The sequence below is a fragment of the Pseudochaenichthys georgianus genome, chromosome 1 (genome assembly GCF_902827115.2).
Source record: "Pseudochaenichthys georgianus chromosome 1, fPseGeo1.2, whole genome shotgun sequence".
Classification (NCBI taxonomy): Eukaryota; Metazoa; Chordata; class Actinopteri; order Perciformes; family Channichthyidae; genus Pseudochaenichthys; species Pseudochaenichthys georgianus.
The window spans coordinates 9,617,768-9,630,931 of record NC_047503.1 but is presented as its reverse complement, the minus strand read 5'-3'; the positions used below and the strand labels follow the sequence as shown (position 1 = coordinate 9,630,931).

The window sequence follows — 13,164 nt, the reverse complement described above, 5'->3', positions numbered from 1 at the left end:
ATGCTTAACTTTTTCACCCCAACTTATCTTGGATGAACTGCATTTTAAAGTTCTTTGAAAGCTACTTTGAATAATTAAACCGTATTAATGTTAATTTTTTTTTTCTTCTTCTTTTTTAGTCTGACATTTTATTTGAGTGATCCTGTTGTCTTTCAGGTAGCTCATTCAGTTCAGGCGCCCCAGGGCCACCCGGACCACCAGGTGCTCCTGGAAGAGATGGAACTGGATCTGGATCACCTGATGTGGGCCAGTACATTGCAGAGTACATTCAGAGTAAGATATGTATTCATGTTACACTAAGATTGTATGAAACAGAGTGCAACGTCCATTGATCTACATGTGAAACCTTGTGTTGACATGCAGGTGATGGGATCAGACAGTACCTGGCAGGACCCCCTGGGCCTCCTGGGCCTCCTGGGCCTCCTGGTGGTCCAGGGTCTACAGGGGACGGGCTGGTGGATGATGTGGCAAACAGAGTGATCGCCTACGTCCAGAGTATGTCCAATTACATTAAAATGTGACCTGTATTGTGTGTTAATCCGCAGTATTTCTAACAGTAGTGAAAACGTATGTAACATGGTTCTCCTTTCTAGGCCAAGGTAGAGGATATGACAGTAGTCCTGGCCCTCCTGGTCCTCCAGGTCCTCCTGGCTCCATCTCTATCAATGATGTCATTGAAGTGTTACAAAGTAAGTCTCATTTGAGGGTGGTTTAAATCCCCAATTGTATTGCAGATGGCAGAAATTATTATTTAAATGGCATTCAAGAGGTGTATTACACTGCTTATGTGAAGTGGACGTAGTCACAGTGACTTGAGCTATTAGTTATAAGCCATAAACAGGGAGAACACTAGAGACTTATCAATAATAAGGTAGTCCTGATCTAGTGCAGAAGCCTTTTATCGTATATTTTAATCTGGGACCATTATTGACAAATAAACATGCTCTACAAAAACATCCGTAAAATGTCACCTATTACGCAAAATGCATAATCCGCTCACGGCCCTATCGTCCCCTATCAGAAACGTTGCTATCAGAAACAATTTGCGACGTGTTTTCAGTAATATGGTCTGTTTTTACATAAGCAAGCATCGTTAACACTCAGAGCTAATGCTGTACTGGAGAGAATATGTGTAAAGAAGCAGGATATAAAAAAGGTACTCACCTTGTGGTAAACCGGCAAGAGAAAAAGCATTTGAGCCCCATACTGTTTCAGAAATAATCCTTGATGTGGTTTGGAACATAATACGGCGTTTAATCACGGCAGCGTTTAGCTGAGTTTCAGCCATGGATGTATAATAAGAACTGGATACAGCGTCAGAGGCAGGGTCTCGTTCTTTCCTATGAGAGCTGCCCAACTTTTGAGAGAACGAAACGTCACAGATTACCCGTCATGCCTGGCTGTCAGAGCAGAAGAACCCGTATGTGCGCTCACAGAGCATGCGCCCCTTAAGCCCCGCCCCCTGAGATCCCACTCTCGGCTCACTAGAATGAATGGAGAGAGAAAATAAATCTAGATTGGGCTTTTATTCCTTTTTCAACTTTAAAGATCCCATGTCATGGCCATTTTTACTGATCATAATTCCATTGTTGAGGTATACTAAAATAGATTTATACTGTGCAATGTTCCAAACTCACATTGGTTTCTCATACAGCATCTCTGTAAAGTATGTGTATTCACCAGTATTCACTCTCTGTCCTAAATGGTTTGTCGCTGCTCAGTGAGCTGGCTTACTGGTGTGGTTTCCGGGTCGGCGATACATGCGTGAAACTCATCCTGAGCACACACAAACACTCACAGCCGAAGTAAAAACAATAAGTGTGGCTTGATATTGAGTAAGAAAAAGGTTGATAAACGCTGTGAGAATGGGTCTGCGGAGAGAATTTCTCCGCGATCCCAACTCGTCTATTACCAACCAGGAAGCTCTATGCAAGTCAATGGACGTGCATGACGTCACGCGGTTCCCGGAAGAAACAAATGGAAAAAGAGAAATGTCCAACGAGGCGTTCTGGGGCAGCATATAGACAGGTCTTTTCTGTGTTAGAGCTTTACTCACTACAGGGTGTACTTTGAGGGTTTTTGACTCTGCAGACCGTTTACATGCATAAAAACCTTCATAACACACAAGGGGATGGGTAATAACCAGAAAAGCATGACATGGGACCTTTAAGGACCTAATGATTCCAATAAGGGCTATACAATAGTTCATACTGGGTAGTTTATTTAGATTAAAATAAATTATCTGCTGATTTACAGACATCACATTTGCAGACTTTCCCCATGTTAGTCAATGGGAAAAAGTCTTTCTGGACCCAGTGACGTCACGGACTGATACGGAAATGTTAGTACCGCCGTTTGGACACAACACATTTTTTCCTGAGAGTCCGGAGCACTTCCTGGGGGCTTGATTTCAGCTGGTAGACAGCCTTCTCTTCACAGAGCTCACTGCTCGCAGGCGCGCTTCAAAGGGGCGTGGCCAGCAGCAGCTCAGTTCCATTTAAAGCTACAGACCCAGAATCAGCACTTTTGTAACAGGTCTGAAATAGAGGGGTATGAGGCATGGCTAGAATGGGTGATCTGTTTGGTATTTTGAGCAACACACTTCATAGACATGTTTTTTATATATCTGAGACCTGAAATATATGCCTAAAAATAGTTTAGTAGGAGACCTTTAAAACTAGAGATTGAGACCTTAAACTTTAGTTAAGTGTTAACTGAAATCATACATAAAGTGAGAAGTAGTGCCGTTTATTCATAGACTTCTATAAAATCCAACTTCTATTTTGAAACCTATGGAGTCCCTCCCTGCTGTATATTAGAGAGAATACAAGTTAAAGGCTACTCTGCCTTACCCATTCTCACTGAGGAACAATCAGCAGCTCTTTAGAGCGTAGCCTGGAAAATATTTGCCAAAATGTTATTTGTGTCCAGGAGAGGACGTGAGGAGATATGTTGCTGGTACCCCCGGTCCACCAGGACCCCCTGGTGCTCCGGGCCACGGCAGCTACGGAATCAACACCCAGGAGGTGGCTGAACGTGTTCTCACCCTACTGAATGGTGAGGGTTTGATGGAACTGCAGGTTTACATTTAAGAGGTGTTATGATGAAAGAACCTGACTTTGATTGAATGTGGATCCTGTCTGTCTCTAGATAGGCAGGTGTTAGGTGTCCCTGGACCCCCTGGAACCCCTGGGCTACCTGGAGACTCATACCCAGGTAAGAAACACAATAAGAACCCATAAGAGGCTTCTCAATACTCAAATTTCCCCTCCTCGACTCCCCTCCTCGACTCCCCTCCTCGACTCCCCTCCTCGAGACTTAGACCCGCCCACAGGAGATGCGAGCGGAGGACCGAGGAGGGGAACCGAGGAGAGAGGAGGGGAAGTAGCAGACGTTTAAAGAAATGAGAACTCCTCTCCTCTGAGCGGTCATATTAAAGCGACGTCCGTTCATTATGACGTGGCAACAGCTGCATCAGCTGTCGAGTGTTTTGTCATATTTTATAATCTCTGTTAGATCAGCTGAACATTGTTCCCCCACATATTTTATTTGAATTCATTGAGAGTGCGGTATAATGAGACAATAACAGGCTACAGATGCGGACACACACACACAAATATATTTATATAAATATATACAATTTAAAGTATGAGAGCACTCTCATAATAACGTAACACAGTCAGAGACTGGATATACCCCCCCTCTCTCTCTGGTCGCTGAAATGGGGAATTGAAATTACGGGCCAAAAGTTGTATTTGCAAGTATTAAAAGTAAGGACATCAAACCAACTGAGACCCGTCTGTCCGCGGCATCTGCGCACTGTACAACACACACCTACACACTGTACAACACACACACCTACACACTGTACAACACACGCACCTACACACTGTACAACACACTGTACAACACACGCACCTACACACTGTACAACACACACCTACACACTGTACAACACACACCTACACACTGTACAACACACACCTACACACTGTACAACACACACCTACATACTGTACCACACACACCTACAGCTGCTAAAGCATAATCAGGCTACAGCCGTTGTGTATTTTATTATGTGAAGCACTAAATGGTTTTAGAAAAATATGGACTCTTTGTAGATATCTACTAAACTAAAGCAAATAAAGAGAGTAGGCCTGTTATACTGAGTGATATATATTTTACACACTGCTCTGCTTTCTGCAGGACCTCACAGCTGTTCTCACTGTAAACATCGCGTTGCGATGAGAGCAGGTTCTCAAATAATATCCAGGGGATGCATGCAGAGCTGTCATTGGCTGAGATAAGTCCGGCCGTGCGTCACGCCTCCACCGTTCCCGGAAATGCATCCGCGGAGGAGCCGTGGAGGAACCATCAGTGTATCCTCGGTTATAGCTCCTCCAGAGAGCCTCCTCGATGCTCGATCCTCGGTCCTCGGTGTGCATTTAGAGAAATGAGACGTCCTTCAAAATGGCGCGCTGAAATTCATTTCCGGGTCACTACCGGAGGACCGAGGAGTCGAGGAGGGGAAATTTGAGTATTGAGAAGCCTCTATAGTCATTCAATTTACTAGTTCTCTGAAGCGAATGGATGTTCATTTTATTTTTCCAACTTCAATCAGTTGTGGGTCCTCAAGGGCCTCCAGGTGTCCCTGGTATCCCTGGTAGAGACGGTCCACCTGGACCACCAGGATTTAGCAACGACATTCGTGACTACCTGCACAGTAAGTCTGAGTAACAACATTAATTCAAACTATTTATTTGGGATGCATCTGAGTAATTCACATTTTTTCTGCCTCCACATATGTACCATTATACCAAAGGTGTGGAGTTTAGAGGTTTACCAGGTCCCCCCGGTCCCCCTGGACCAGAGGCTTCCCCTAGACTAGAGGCTCCCCCTAGTGGTCTCCACGGACTGGTTTCTTTTGCTGAGTATGCAAACAGAGAACCACCCACAGCAGAACAACAACAATACATCAACAGTGAGTTTAAAAGAAGACTCACTCAAAACATACATGGGATTAATTAAGAGTACAATCTTTACATAGACCTCAACATAAATGTTACTTCATTAAGCTGTCTTCATCAAAGTCACATATTGTGACCCAATGTTTGCTGAGTCATTGCTCCTTATGCAATCATGTTATACTGTATTGTCTACAGGTATGAGAGGAACTATGTTCGGACTTCCTGGTGCACCAGGCCCTCCTGGACCCCCAGGACACAAGGGAGAGCCAGGTGAATCTGGCACAAGGGACAGCATCCTGGATACTGGGGACTACTCCAGCATGGCTGTCAAAGTAACAGATTACATCAAATGTAGGTGATTTAGAGGAAGCTTAGTGTAAACCTCATCACTAAATGGTCAATACCTGAACCTTGCTTTTAATATAATACCATTTTAATAGTTACCTGAGCGCTACTGAACTTCACTGTCCCCTTCATGCAGCCCACAGTCTGCTCCGTGGTGTTGCTGGAAACTCTGAACGTTTTGTTCAAGGACCTCCAGGACCTCCTGGACTTCCTGGAATGCCTGGACAAAGCCAATTGGCTAGCTCCCGTGAAAATATCATGGATGTTGTGGAATACATCAAATGTAAGTCGATATGAGCTTTATGTGCTTTTGTTTTAAAAAGCCAGTAGCTTTTAAGAAATAATTGTACTGAGAAGTACCACAAAGGTAGCTGAATCTAGCAAGACAATGGCCAAGTTGGCAACACTGTCTTCCGCTGTCCACACGACTGTCACAGGAACATTTTAGGTCCCAAACACAGAACATAAGGAAAGCCGGTATATATAAAGGTGTGATTAAGAAGATGTAAAGCTGGGAGGCAAAAACACAAGGGCAGAAGGGTGATTACACACCAACCCAGTCTCATGGCATTTCGTGTTATAGTCACGACATTTAATCTATTGATTCGTGTTCACCAACACGATTTCCCCCTTTTTTTCGTGTCACACAGACCGATTTTAAAAGCAATATATTTCTACTGGTAGTATGTTTCGTGCCTGCACCACGTATTTTTGTCTGGTCGGGTCTTGGAATACCAGAAGCTGTGTGGTTCATAAAAACATGTTCTTACACAATATCAAGCCACGATTATTGTTTTTATTTTAAATCGTATAATGTCTGACTTTTTTTGCCGTCCGTAAGGAAAATAAATGGGGCTCAGAGCCTCAGAATACTGAAATCTGTATTTTTTAAATCTTTTTTTCCTTAATTTGTTATTCTTTTCTAAGTAACACACTGTTATTTACTCACCAATAACACACACTTATCCTTGTTTTTATTTATTTGTTTGATTCTATAATCTCTGGGTTTTTTGGCGTCTGTCAGGAACTGAATTTCAAAATAAAATAACCGGAAACATACACACCCACTGAACTGATTACCCAAGATCCACAGCTATGGTTTAAGCTCGGTGATTTGATAGTTTAGCCGCAATGCACGTTGGGATATGGTGTTTATGTGATATGAAATCCGAAAAACATAAAAAAATAATAATAATACTTTATTCTGAGTGTGCTTGCTTTTCTCTTTGAAAGTCATCACATAACGGCATTGTAATACACGGTTCGGCTGCATTAAATATTACACATCTGCCGTAGTTCTTTATTTATAGAGCCCTGATTAGAAGACTTCTGGACAAACTGGAAGAACTGCCGCCGAAACTGTATACGTGACGTGGATCATAAATATATCAGCAATTAAACAACATCTTCAATTTCTCTTCACATAATACGTCTCCTTGCAGTATCAACACTAATTCGGCTGACCTTTATATTTGATCGAATTGGTAGATAGGTTATATTTACACCATAAAGGTGCACAGCTGATAGAAAGGGACTTGTAGTTTTTAAAGATATTACTGATTTTCTTTGAATATAAGAATGTACATACTGAGTTGTGAGAATAGTCAGGGGTTTTGGGTGATGGGAGACACATCTATGGATTCATAATTTCAATAGCTTACCATTAAATGACGGATATACCTTTCTGTCTGTGATGTTTTACAAATCAGATATTAATGTGTAGAAGTAAAACATGTGAAATAATATAGCAATATCCTGTAAAATGATGTGAAAACATGAATAAAACTACATATCTTCAGATGTTATACATACATAAGTGTCCTACACTAATAATAAAAAGTATAATTTGTTGTGTTAACACTTTAAACTTGACAGTTTTTTAACCCGTACCGCCTAGTGGTTAAAGCACGTTATTGCATTTTTTTAATATGTTATATTTGATGAAACAAAAGGATCAAAAATACATACAAAATAGGGGGAAAGTAGAAGGTCAATGATAGAAATATAGAATATAAAAAATCAAGAAGATACTGTAAGTGATCTCTACAATAAGACAGTTTAGTGCCAGATGTACAAAGATATTAATGTGCAAAACAGAAAAACGAATTAACCTTTATTTAAACATTAAAGAATACTTAAGGTCTTCTTTTAAATAAGAAAAAAGGTTTGGCGGTATCTACAGATAAATATTAAGCCTGACAAAGTACTTAACGCCTAATATATTGCTGTCCTGCAATGTTAACTATGTTGAAGCACTTATTTTAACTGATTATGTATGTAGATAGTATAATAAATGTGCAGAATATGACAGTTTAATGGTGGAGGTATACACACATATTGATAGATGTCTTGTTGAGGAACCTGCGATCAAGTATATCATTCATTGCATAACTTCAACGTAGGTGTGTATACAGTATGATATGTCAATAAACCTTTGAAAATCTTGAAATCTTGAAAGGGATGTGCAAAATAGCCATTATATACAGTCTTTAATTAACTATTAGTAGAGAATAACAAGTAATGAATATACTTTATAGAGATCTGCAGATAAACGTTTAGTCTTCTCAAGCACCAACTATCAAATATCTCTCCTGATTGTTGGCACTTGACAATCACCGTCCCTGAATTTTTCTCAGGTGTAACTAAAGTCTGATTTAAGGGGTTGTTTATATTTCACATCATTAATCAGAATCTGCAAAGTATCTCAAATAAGTGTAGTGGAGTAAAAATACCAGGTTAACCTCTGAATTGTAGTGGAGTATAATTACAAAGTAACAATGAGCTGTCATGTGGGTATATATTAATGCTGCCCAATATGGACACAAGCAATTTTCACCCATGTATTAATTATATGTTTTACATTTGATAACATCAATGTGTTTAATACTGGCATCTTCTAATTGTGGGAAAAAATAAAACGTTCCCAGTAGAGACGTCCCATAGAACATTTTGTGAAACACAATAGCCAGCATGTGTATTTCTGTACTCGATTCCCGTTCGAGTCCAGTTTTGAATAGTCTGCCGTGGTTTCGTTCCATTTCAAAGAGCTGTTTGACGCTCGGCGTAACCTTGGCGCACTGCCACTCCAACATCCAATCCCAGAGCTTGAAGATTAATCACGGGGTTTGTCAAGCAACGGGACTGTAGTCCCAAATGATAGCTGAGGATTATGGGTAGTGTTGTGTCTTCGGCCATCCTAAACTCCGAAATGTTTTCCGGATTTCATATCGCATTAACACCATATCCCAACGTGCATTGCGGCTAAAACATCCAATCACCGAGCCTAAACCATAGCTAAGGATCTTGGCTAATCAGTTCAGTGAGTGTGTATCCAAATATTGCTCGAAATGTCCCATATAGGCCTACGTCTGTTTCTGGTTATTTTATTTTGAAATTCAGTTCCTGACGGACGCCAAAAAAGCCAGAGATTATAGAATTAAACAAATACATAAAAACAAGGATAATTGTGTGTTATTGTTGAGTAAATAACAGTGTGTTATTTAGAAAAGAATAACAAATTAGAAGGAAAAAAAGATTTAAAAAATACAGATTTCAGTATTCTGAGGCTCTGAGCCCCATTTATTTTCCTCGCAGACAGCAAAAAAAGACATTATACGATTTAAAATAAAAACAATAATTGTGGCTGGATATTTAGTAAGAACAAGTTTTTATGAACTACACAGCTTCCGGTCTTCCAAGACCCGACCGGACAAAAAGACGTGCTGCAGGCACGAAACACACTACCAATATCGTTCTGTGTGACACGAAAAAAATGGGAAAATCGTGTTGATGAACATGAATCAATAGATTAAATGTTGTGACTATAACACGAAATGCCGTGAGACTGGGTTGTACACACAGGTAGAAAGAAGGCGGAGCAGGCAATCACAAAGGCCGGAAACATGAAGACAAGAAGTATAACCGGACAAGACACAAGGAGAGTGTAATACAAAATAAAACAGGAAACACAAAGGACAATATCATGACAGCGATGTTAAAACGTCATACCGCACCTCTGTTTAACTTTTATTGAATATCCAATGTTACAAATCTACAATAAAACACAAGTAGTAAAATAAGTGGTTGAAATTATTCCTTACTTTGTCTCTTATCTTCCAGCTCAGAGTCTGCTACGTGACATAGATCAAAACCACAATGAACGTGGCATCCAAGGTCCACGAGGACCACCGGGCTCTCCAGGTCTACCTGGACACAGCCAGTTGTTTGGGTCCCAAGAAAATGTCATAGATTTAGTGGAATACATCAAAAGTAAAGAATTATCTACCTAAAAATGGTAACAATTAGAAAAGCTGCTTAAAGACATAGGTATCCTAACTGAGTTTTCCTCCTCAGAAAATGGAGCCATTGTCGGACCGCCTGGGAGACCAGGACAGAAAGGGAACAATGGGTTCCCGGGGCCCAAAGGAGAGAGAGGTAGGTCTGCTATATTTCACACAGGCTTCGCCTCCTGGCTGTCATCCTTTTCTGATCACCCCTCAGCACGACCTCCCCACTTCCGGACGGGAGCGATTATTCGGACCGCTGCGTGGGCCAGATGAATAATCTGGTCCACGATATGGCTACTGCAGCTGGACGTGTGATGTCCCTGGCCACAGTGGCGTCGTGTCACGTGGCCAGGAACATCACACGTCCGGGTCTGACCGCACTGTCCAAAAAGGACCGGGATGATCTCCTTGTGACCCCCGTATCCACGGAAGGGCTCTCCGGGTCGATCACCTCGGTCAAAGGGCGCTTCAGTTGCTTGGAGAGAGGGTACAGCTCAGCCGCATGCTGCCGCTGGCTCGTCCTCAGGCTCTTCCTCGGGGGAGTGCTCAACGGTGGTAAGACAGAGAGAGAGGCGCCGGTATAGAGCCCCCGTGGCACCCGTACTCCCTCTGCCTCCGGGGTTCGTCCCGGAGAACCGGCTCAATATCGGCACTCGCGGGGACAGGCTGACCGACCCCGACAGGCTCCCGCTCCGGCTCCGACTCAGCAAAGGGCTTCTGGGTGGGGTGCACCGTCCTCCAGAAGCTGACTGGCGGTGGGAGGAAGCGTCCCGGCGGAGAGAGTCACTTTCTCCACCCAGGACGCGAGGGCGAATACCGCCTCCTCCCTGTATGATGCATCTGTTGTTACACATTCTAATAAAAATGATTGCATGTATCCAAGTGTAATTTCTCTCCACAAATCCACACTTCCACATAATGTTAACCGTACAGATTCCCCACTCGCTGCCCCAGTTGTAACTCCAGTAAAGGAAGCAGCTAGTGGGCATGCACATGTGAGAGTGATAAACTGCGCTATGTGGGTACAGGGGCATTATGGATGGGTTAGGAGACACACAACGCAGTGTAAAAACTCACCGTCTGGGTGAATGCATCATGGCGGTGCGTTCAAGGGCCTCTTTCGGTGTCGACCCTCCCGCAGAACTTCCCTTCACGGGGAGTTTTGCGGCGGAACGGGTCACCAGGGTGTACCACAGCTTTATAGCTGGGGCCCCGCAGCTGAATGCACATCCCCTAATTTAGTGTTATGGGGAATGGGAGCGCAGCTGTGTATTAACGGAGTGGATGGACAGGACGCTGAGACTGGGTTATTCACTCCAGTTTTGCAGCATCCCTCCTCCGTTCACAGGCAGGCAAGAAGCAAATCTATCATCCCGAGGGGAGATCTTAGCAGCCTGAATCTCCACATTGCACGCAGAAAATTCCATATGTTAACTGTAAAACAGTTGCTGGGATTGGTGCAGCCAGGCGATTGGTTCACAACCATCGACCTGAAGGACGCTTACTTTCATGTCAAAATTGCTCCAAAGCACAGAAAGTATTTGCGTTTTGCCTTCCAGGGGGTAGCCTACGAGTACAACAGACTACCGTTTGGCTACTCCCTATCCCCACGCACGTTCAGCAAATGTGTGGCCACAGCGCTTCAGCCGCTGCACGACCGTGGCATGAGTGTGTTCTTTTATCTAGACGACCTCATAGTCATGGCCAGGTCCAGGGAATGGGCAATGTTTCACACATTCACACAGCCCAATTGATCCTACACCTAACCAAGTTCGGTTTCGCGGTCAATTGGAAGAAGAGCTCCCCCACCTCACCAGCAGGTGCATAATCTGGGGATGTTGCTCGATGCAGGCAGCCTACACGCCACCCTGTCAGAGAGCAGACAGGCATCCTTGCTTTGGACAGTTTGCAGACTGCGACAGGGGGTAACGGTGACAGCGCTGACCATTATGCAGACTCTGGGTCTCATGGCAGCTGCTCACTTCGTGGTACCGCTGGACTTGATGCATATGCGCCACCCGCAGTGGTGGTTTGCCAGCCTTCGTTTAGATCTCAAGAGGCACGAACGACGCCTGGTGACCATCCCCCCTTCAGTGGAGGGCAACCTCCATTACTGGGGGTGCCCAGAGCGCCTCCGGAGGGAAACTCCACTGGGGCGGGTAACCTCCTACGTCACGGTGTTCACAGATGCATCCGTGACAGGTTGCGGGGGACCTGCCTAGGGGGAGCTATAGGGGGTCACTGGTCTCTGACAGAGACACGGCACAGCAACCTTCTAGAACTGCGGGCAGTGGTGTCAGTCCGACAGCATTTCAAACCCTTAATACAGGGCAAACATGTACTGGTGAGCACCACAGTGGCGTACATCAACAGGCAGGGCGGAGTCCGCTCCGCCGCCTTGTTGACCACAGCAGAGAACCTGTGGTTGTGGGCTTCAGAGATTGTGTTGTCTCTGTGGGCCCTCCACACCCCAGGACTGGAGAACAGGGGGGCCGACCTCATGTCAAGAGGCGGGCCCCTGCTGGGCGAGTGGGTGCTTCACCCGGAGATGGTGAAGTAGATCTGGGCCCAGTTCGGGAGAACGGAGGTGGACCTGTTCCCCAGCCGGCACAACAGCCACTGTACCCTGTGCTTTTCCATGGCTCGGCGAGACAATCCGCCCAGACTGCCGCTTGGCGCCGTGGTTCGCAGAGGTGACACAGATGATGGTGGGCCAGCCCTGGGCGATTCCTCAGTTCTGGGGGGCCATGTCTCTGGAGGCAGGTGCAATAGGGGCGTTACCCACTCTGGGCCAACCTCTCCAGGCTTGGCTCCTGAGAGAGACATGCTGAGACAGGGGGGACTGTCTGACAAGGTTATTCAGACTATCCAAGCAGCAAGAGCAGGATCCACCACAGCCTGTTACAGACCAAAGTGGTTGGTATTCCAGCGATGGTGTGAGGAGTGGACTCTAGAACCCCTATCGTGTACGTTGGGCTCTATTCTGTCCTACTTGCAGTTACTGGTGGACAGGGGGCTTGCTCATTCCACAATTAAAGTGTATGCAGCAGCCATCTCGTCCTGCCATGAGGGATTTGGCGGTAGGTCAGCCTTCAGTCAGCGGCTTATGTTGCGGTTTTTGCAGGGGGTCAGGAGGCAGCGCCCAGTAGTGCACGCCTCCGCCCCGCAGTGGGACCTGCCGTTGGTTCTTGGGGCTCTGGTCACAGAACCATTTGAGCCTCTGGAGCTCTCCTCCCTGAAAGCACTGTCATGGAAGACAGCGTTGCTACTTGCCTTAACACCCTGTCGTCCAACAAAATTGAGTCACCACACTGCCCCTGACCGGCTTTTGGTTACCAGCCCCTGCACCGCAACCCCCTCTCCCCCCCTCTTGTGACCGTGGAGAAGTGGGGGCCGCAGTTTACCTGGCTGGTATGGCACACTCAGACACACTTACTTCGTGAATAGTGTGCCTGGAAAACAGTGAGGAGGGCTCACTAGCGTTGCTACTTTCCTTAACTTCGGCCAAGAGAGTGTCGGAGCTGACCCAAGTTGCTTAGTGATCCGGGTTGACCATAGTGGGGCGA

The 13,164-nt window shown here is 44.9% G+C and overlaps 1 protein-coding gene across 1 annotated transcript in view; it reads left to right on the top strand.

The window, feature by feature from the left end:
• LOC117452187 (collagen alpha-1(XVII) chain-like) overlaps positions 1-13,164 on the top strand; it is a 35,184-nt gene that overhangs the window by 19,049 nt on the left and 2,971 nt on the right. The window contains exons 38-48 of the mRNA XM_034090677.1: positions 157-273; positions 364-495; positions 600-689; positions 2,932-3,057; positions 3,151-3,216; positions 4,586-4,723; positions 4,823-4,979; positions 5,155-5,318; positions 5,449-5,595; positions 9,432-9,581; positions 9,666-9,746. Coding sequence (XP_033946568.1) covers positions 157-273; positions 364-495; positions 600-689; positions 2,932-3,057; positions 3,151-3,216; positions 4,586-4,723; positions 4,823-4,979; positions 5,155-5,318; positions 5,449-5,595; positions 9,432-9,581; positions 9,666-9,746 — 1,368 coding nt within the window. The remainder of the gene's footprint in view (positions 1-156; positions 274-363; positions 496-599; positions 690-2,931; positions 3,058-3,150; positions 3,217-4,585; positions 4,724-4,822; positions 4,980-5,154; positions 5,319-5,448; positions 5,596-9,431; positions 9,582-9,665; positions 9,747-13,164) is intronic.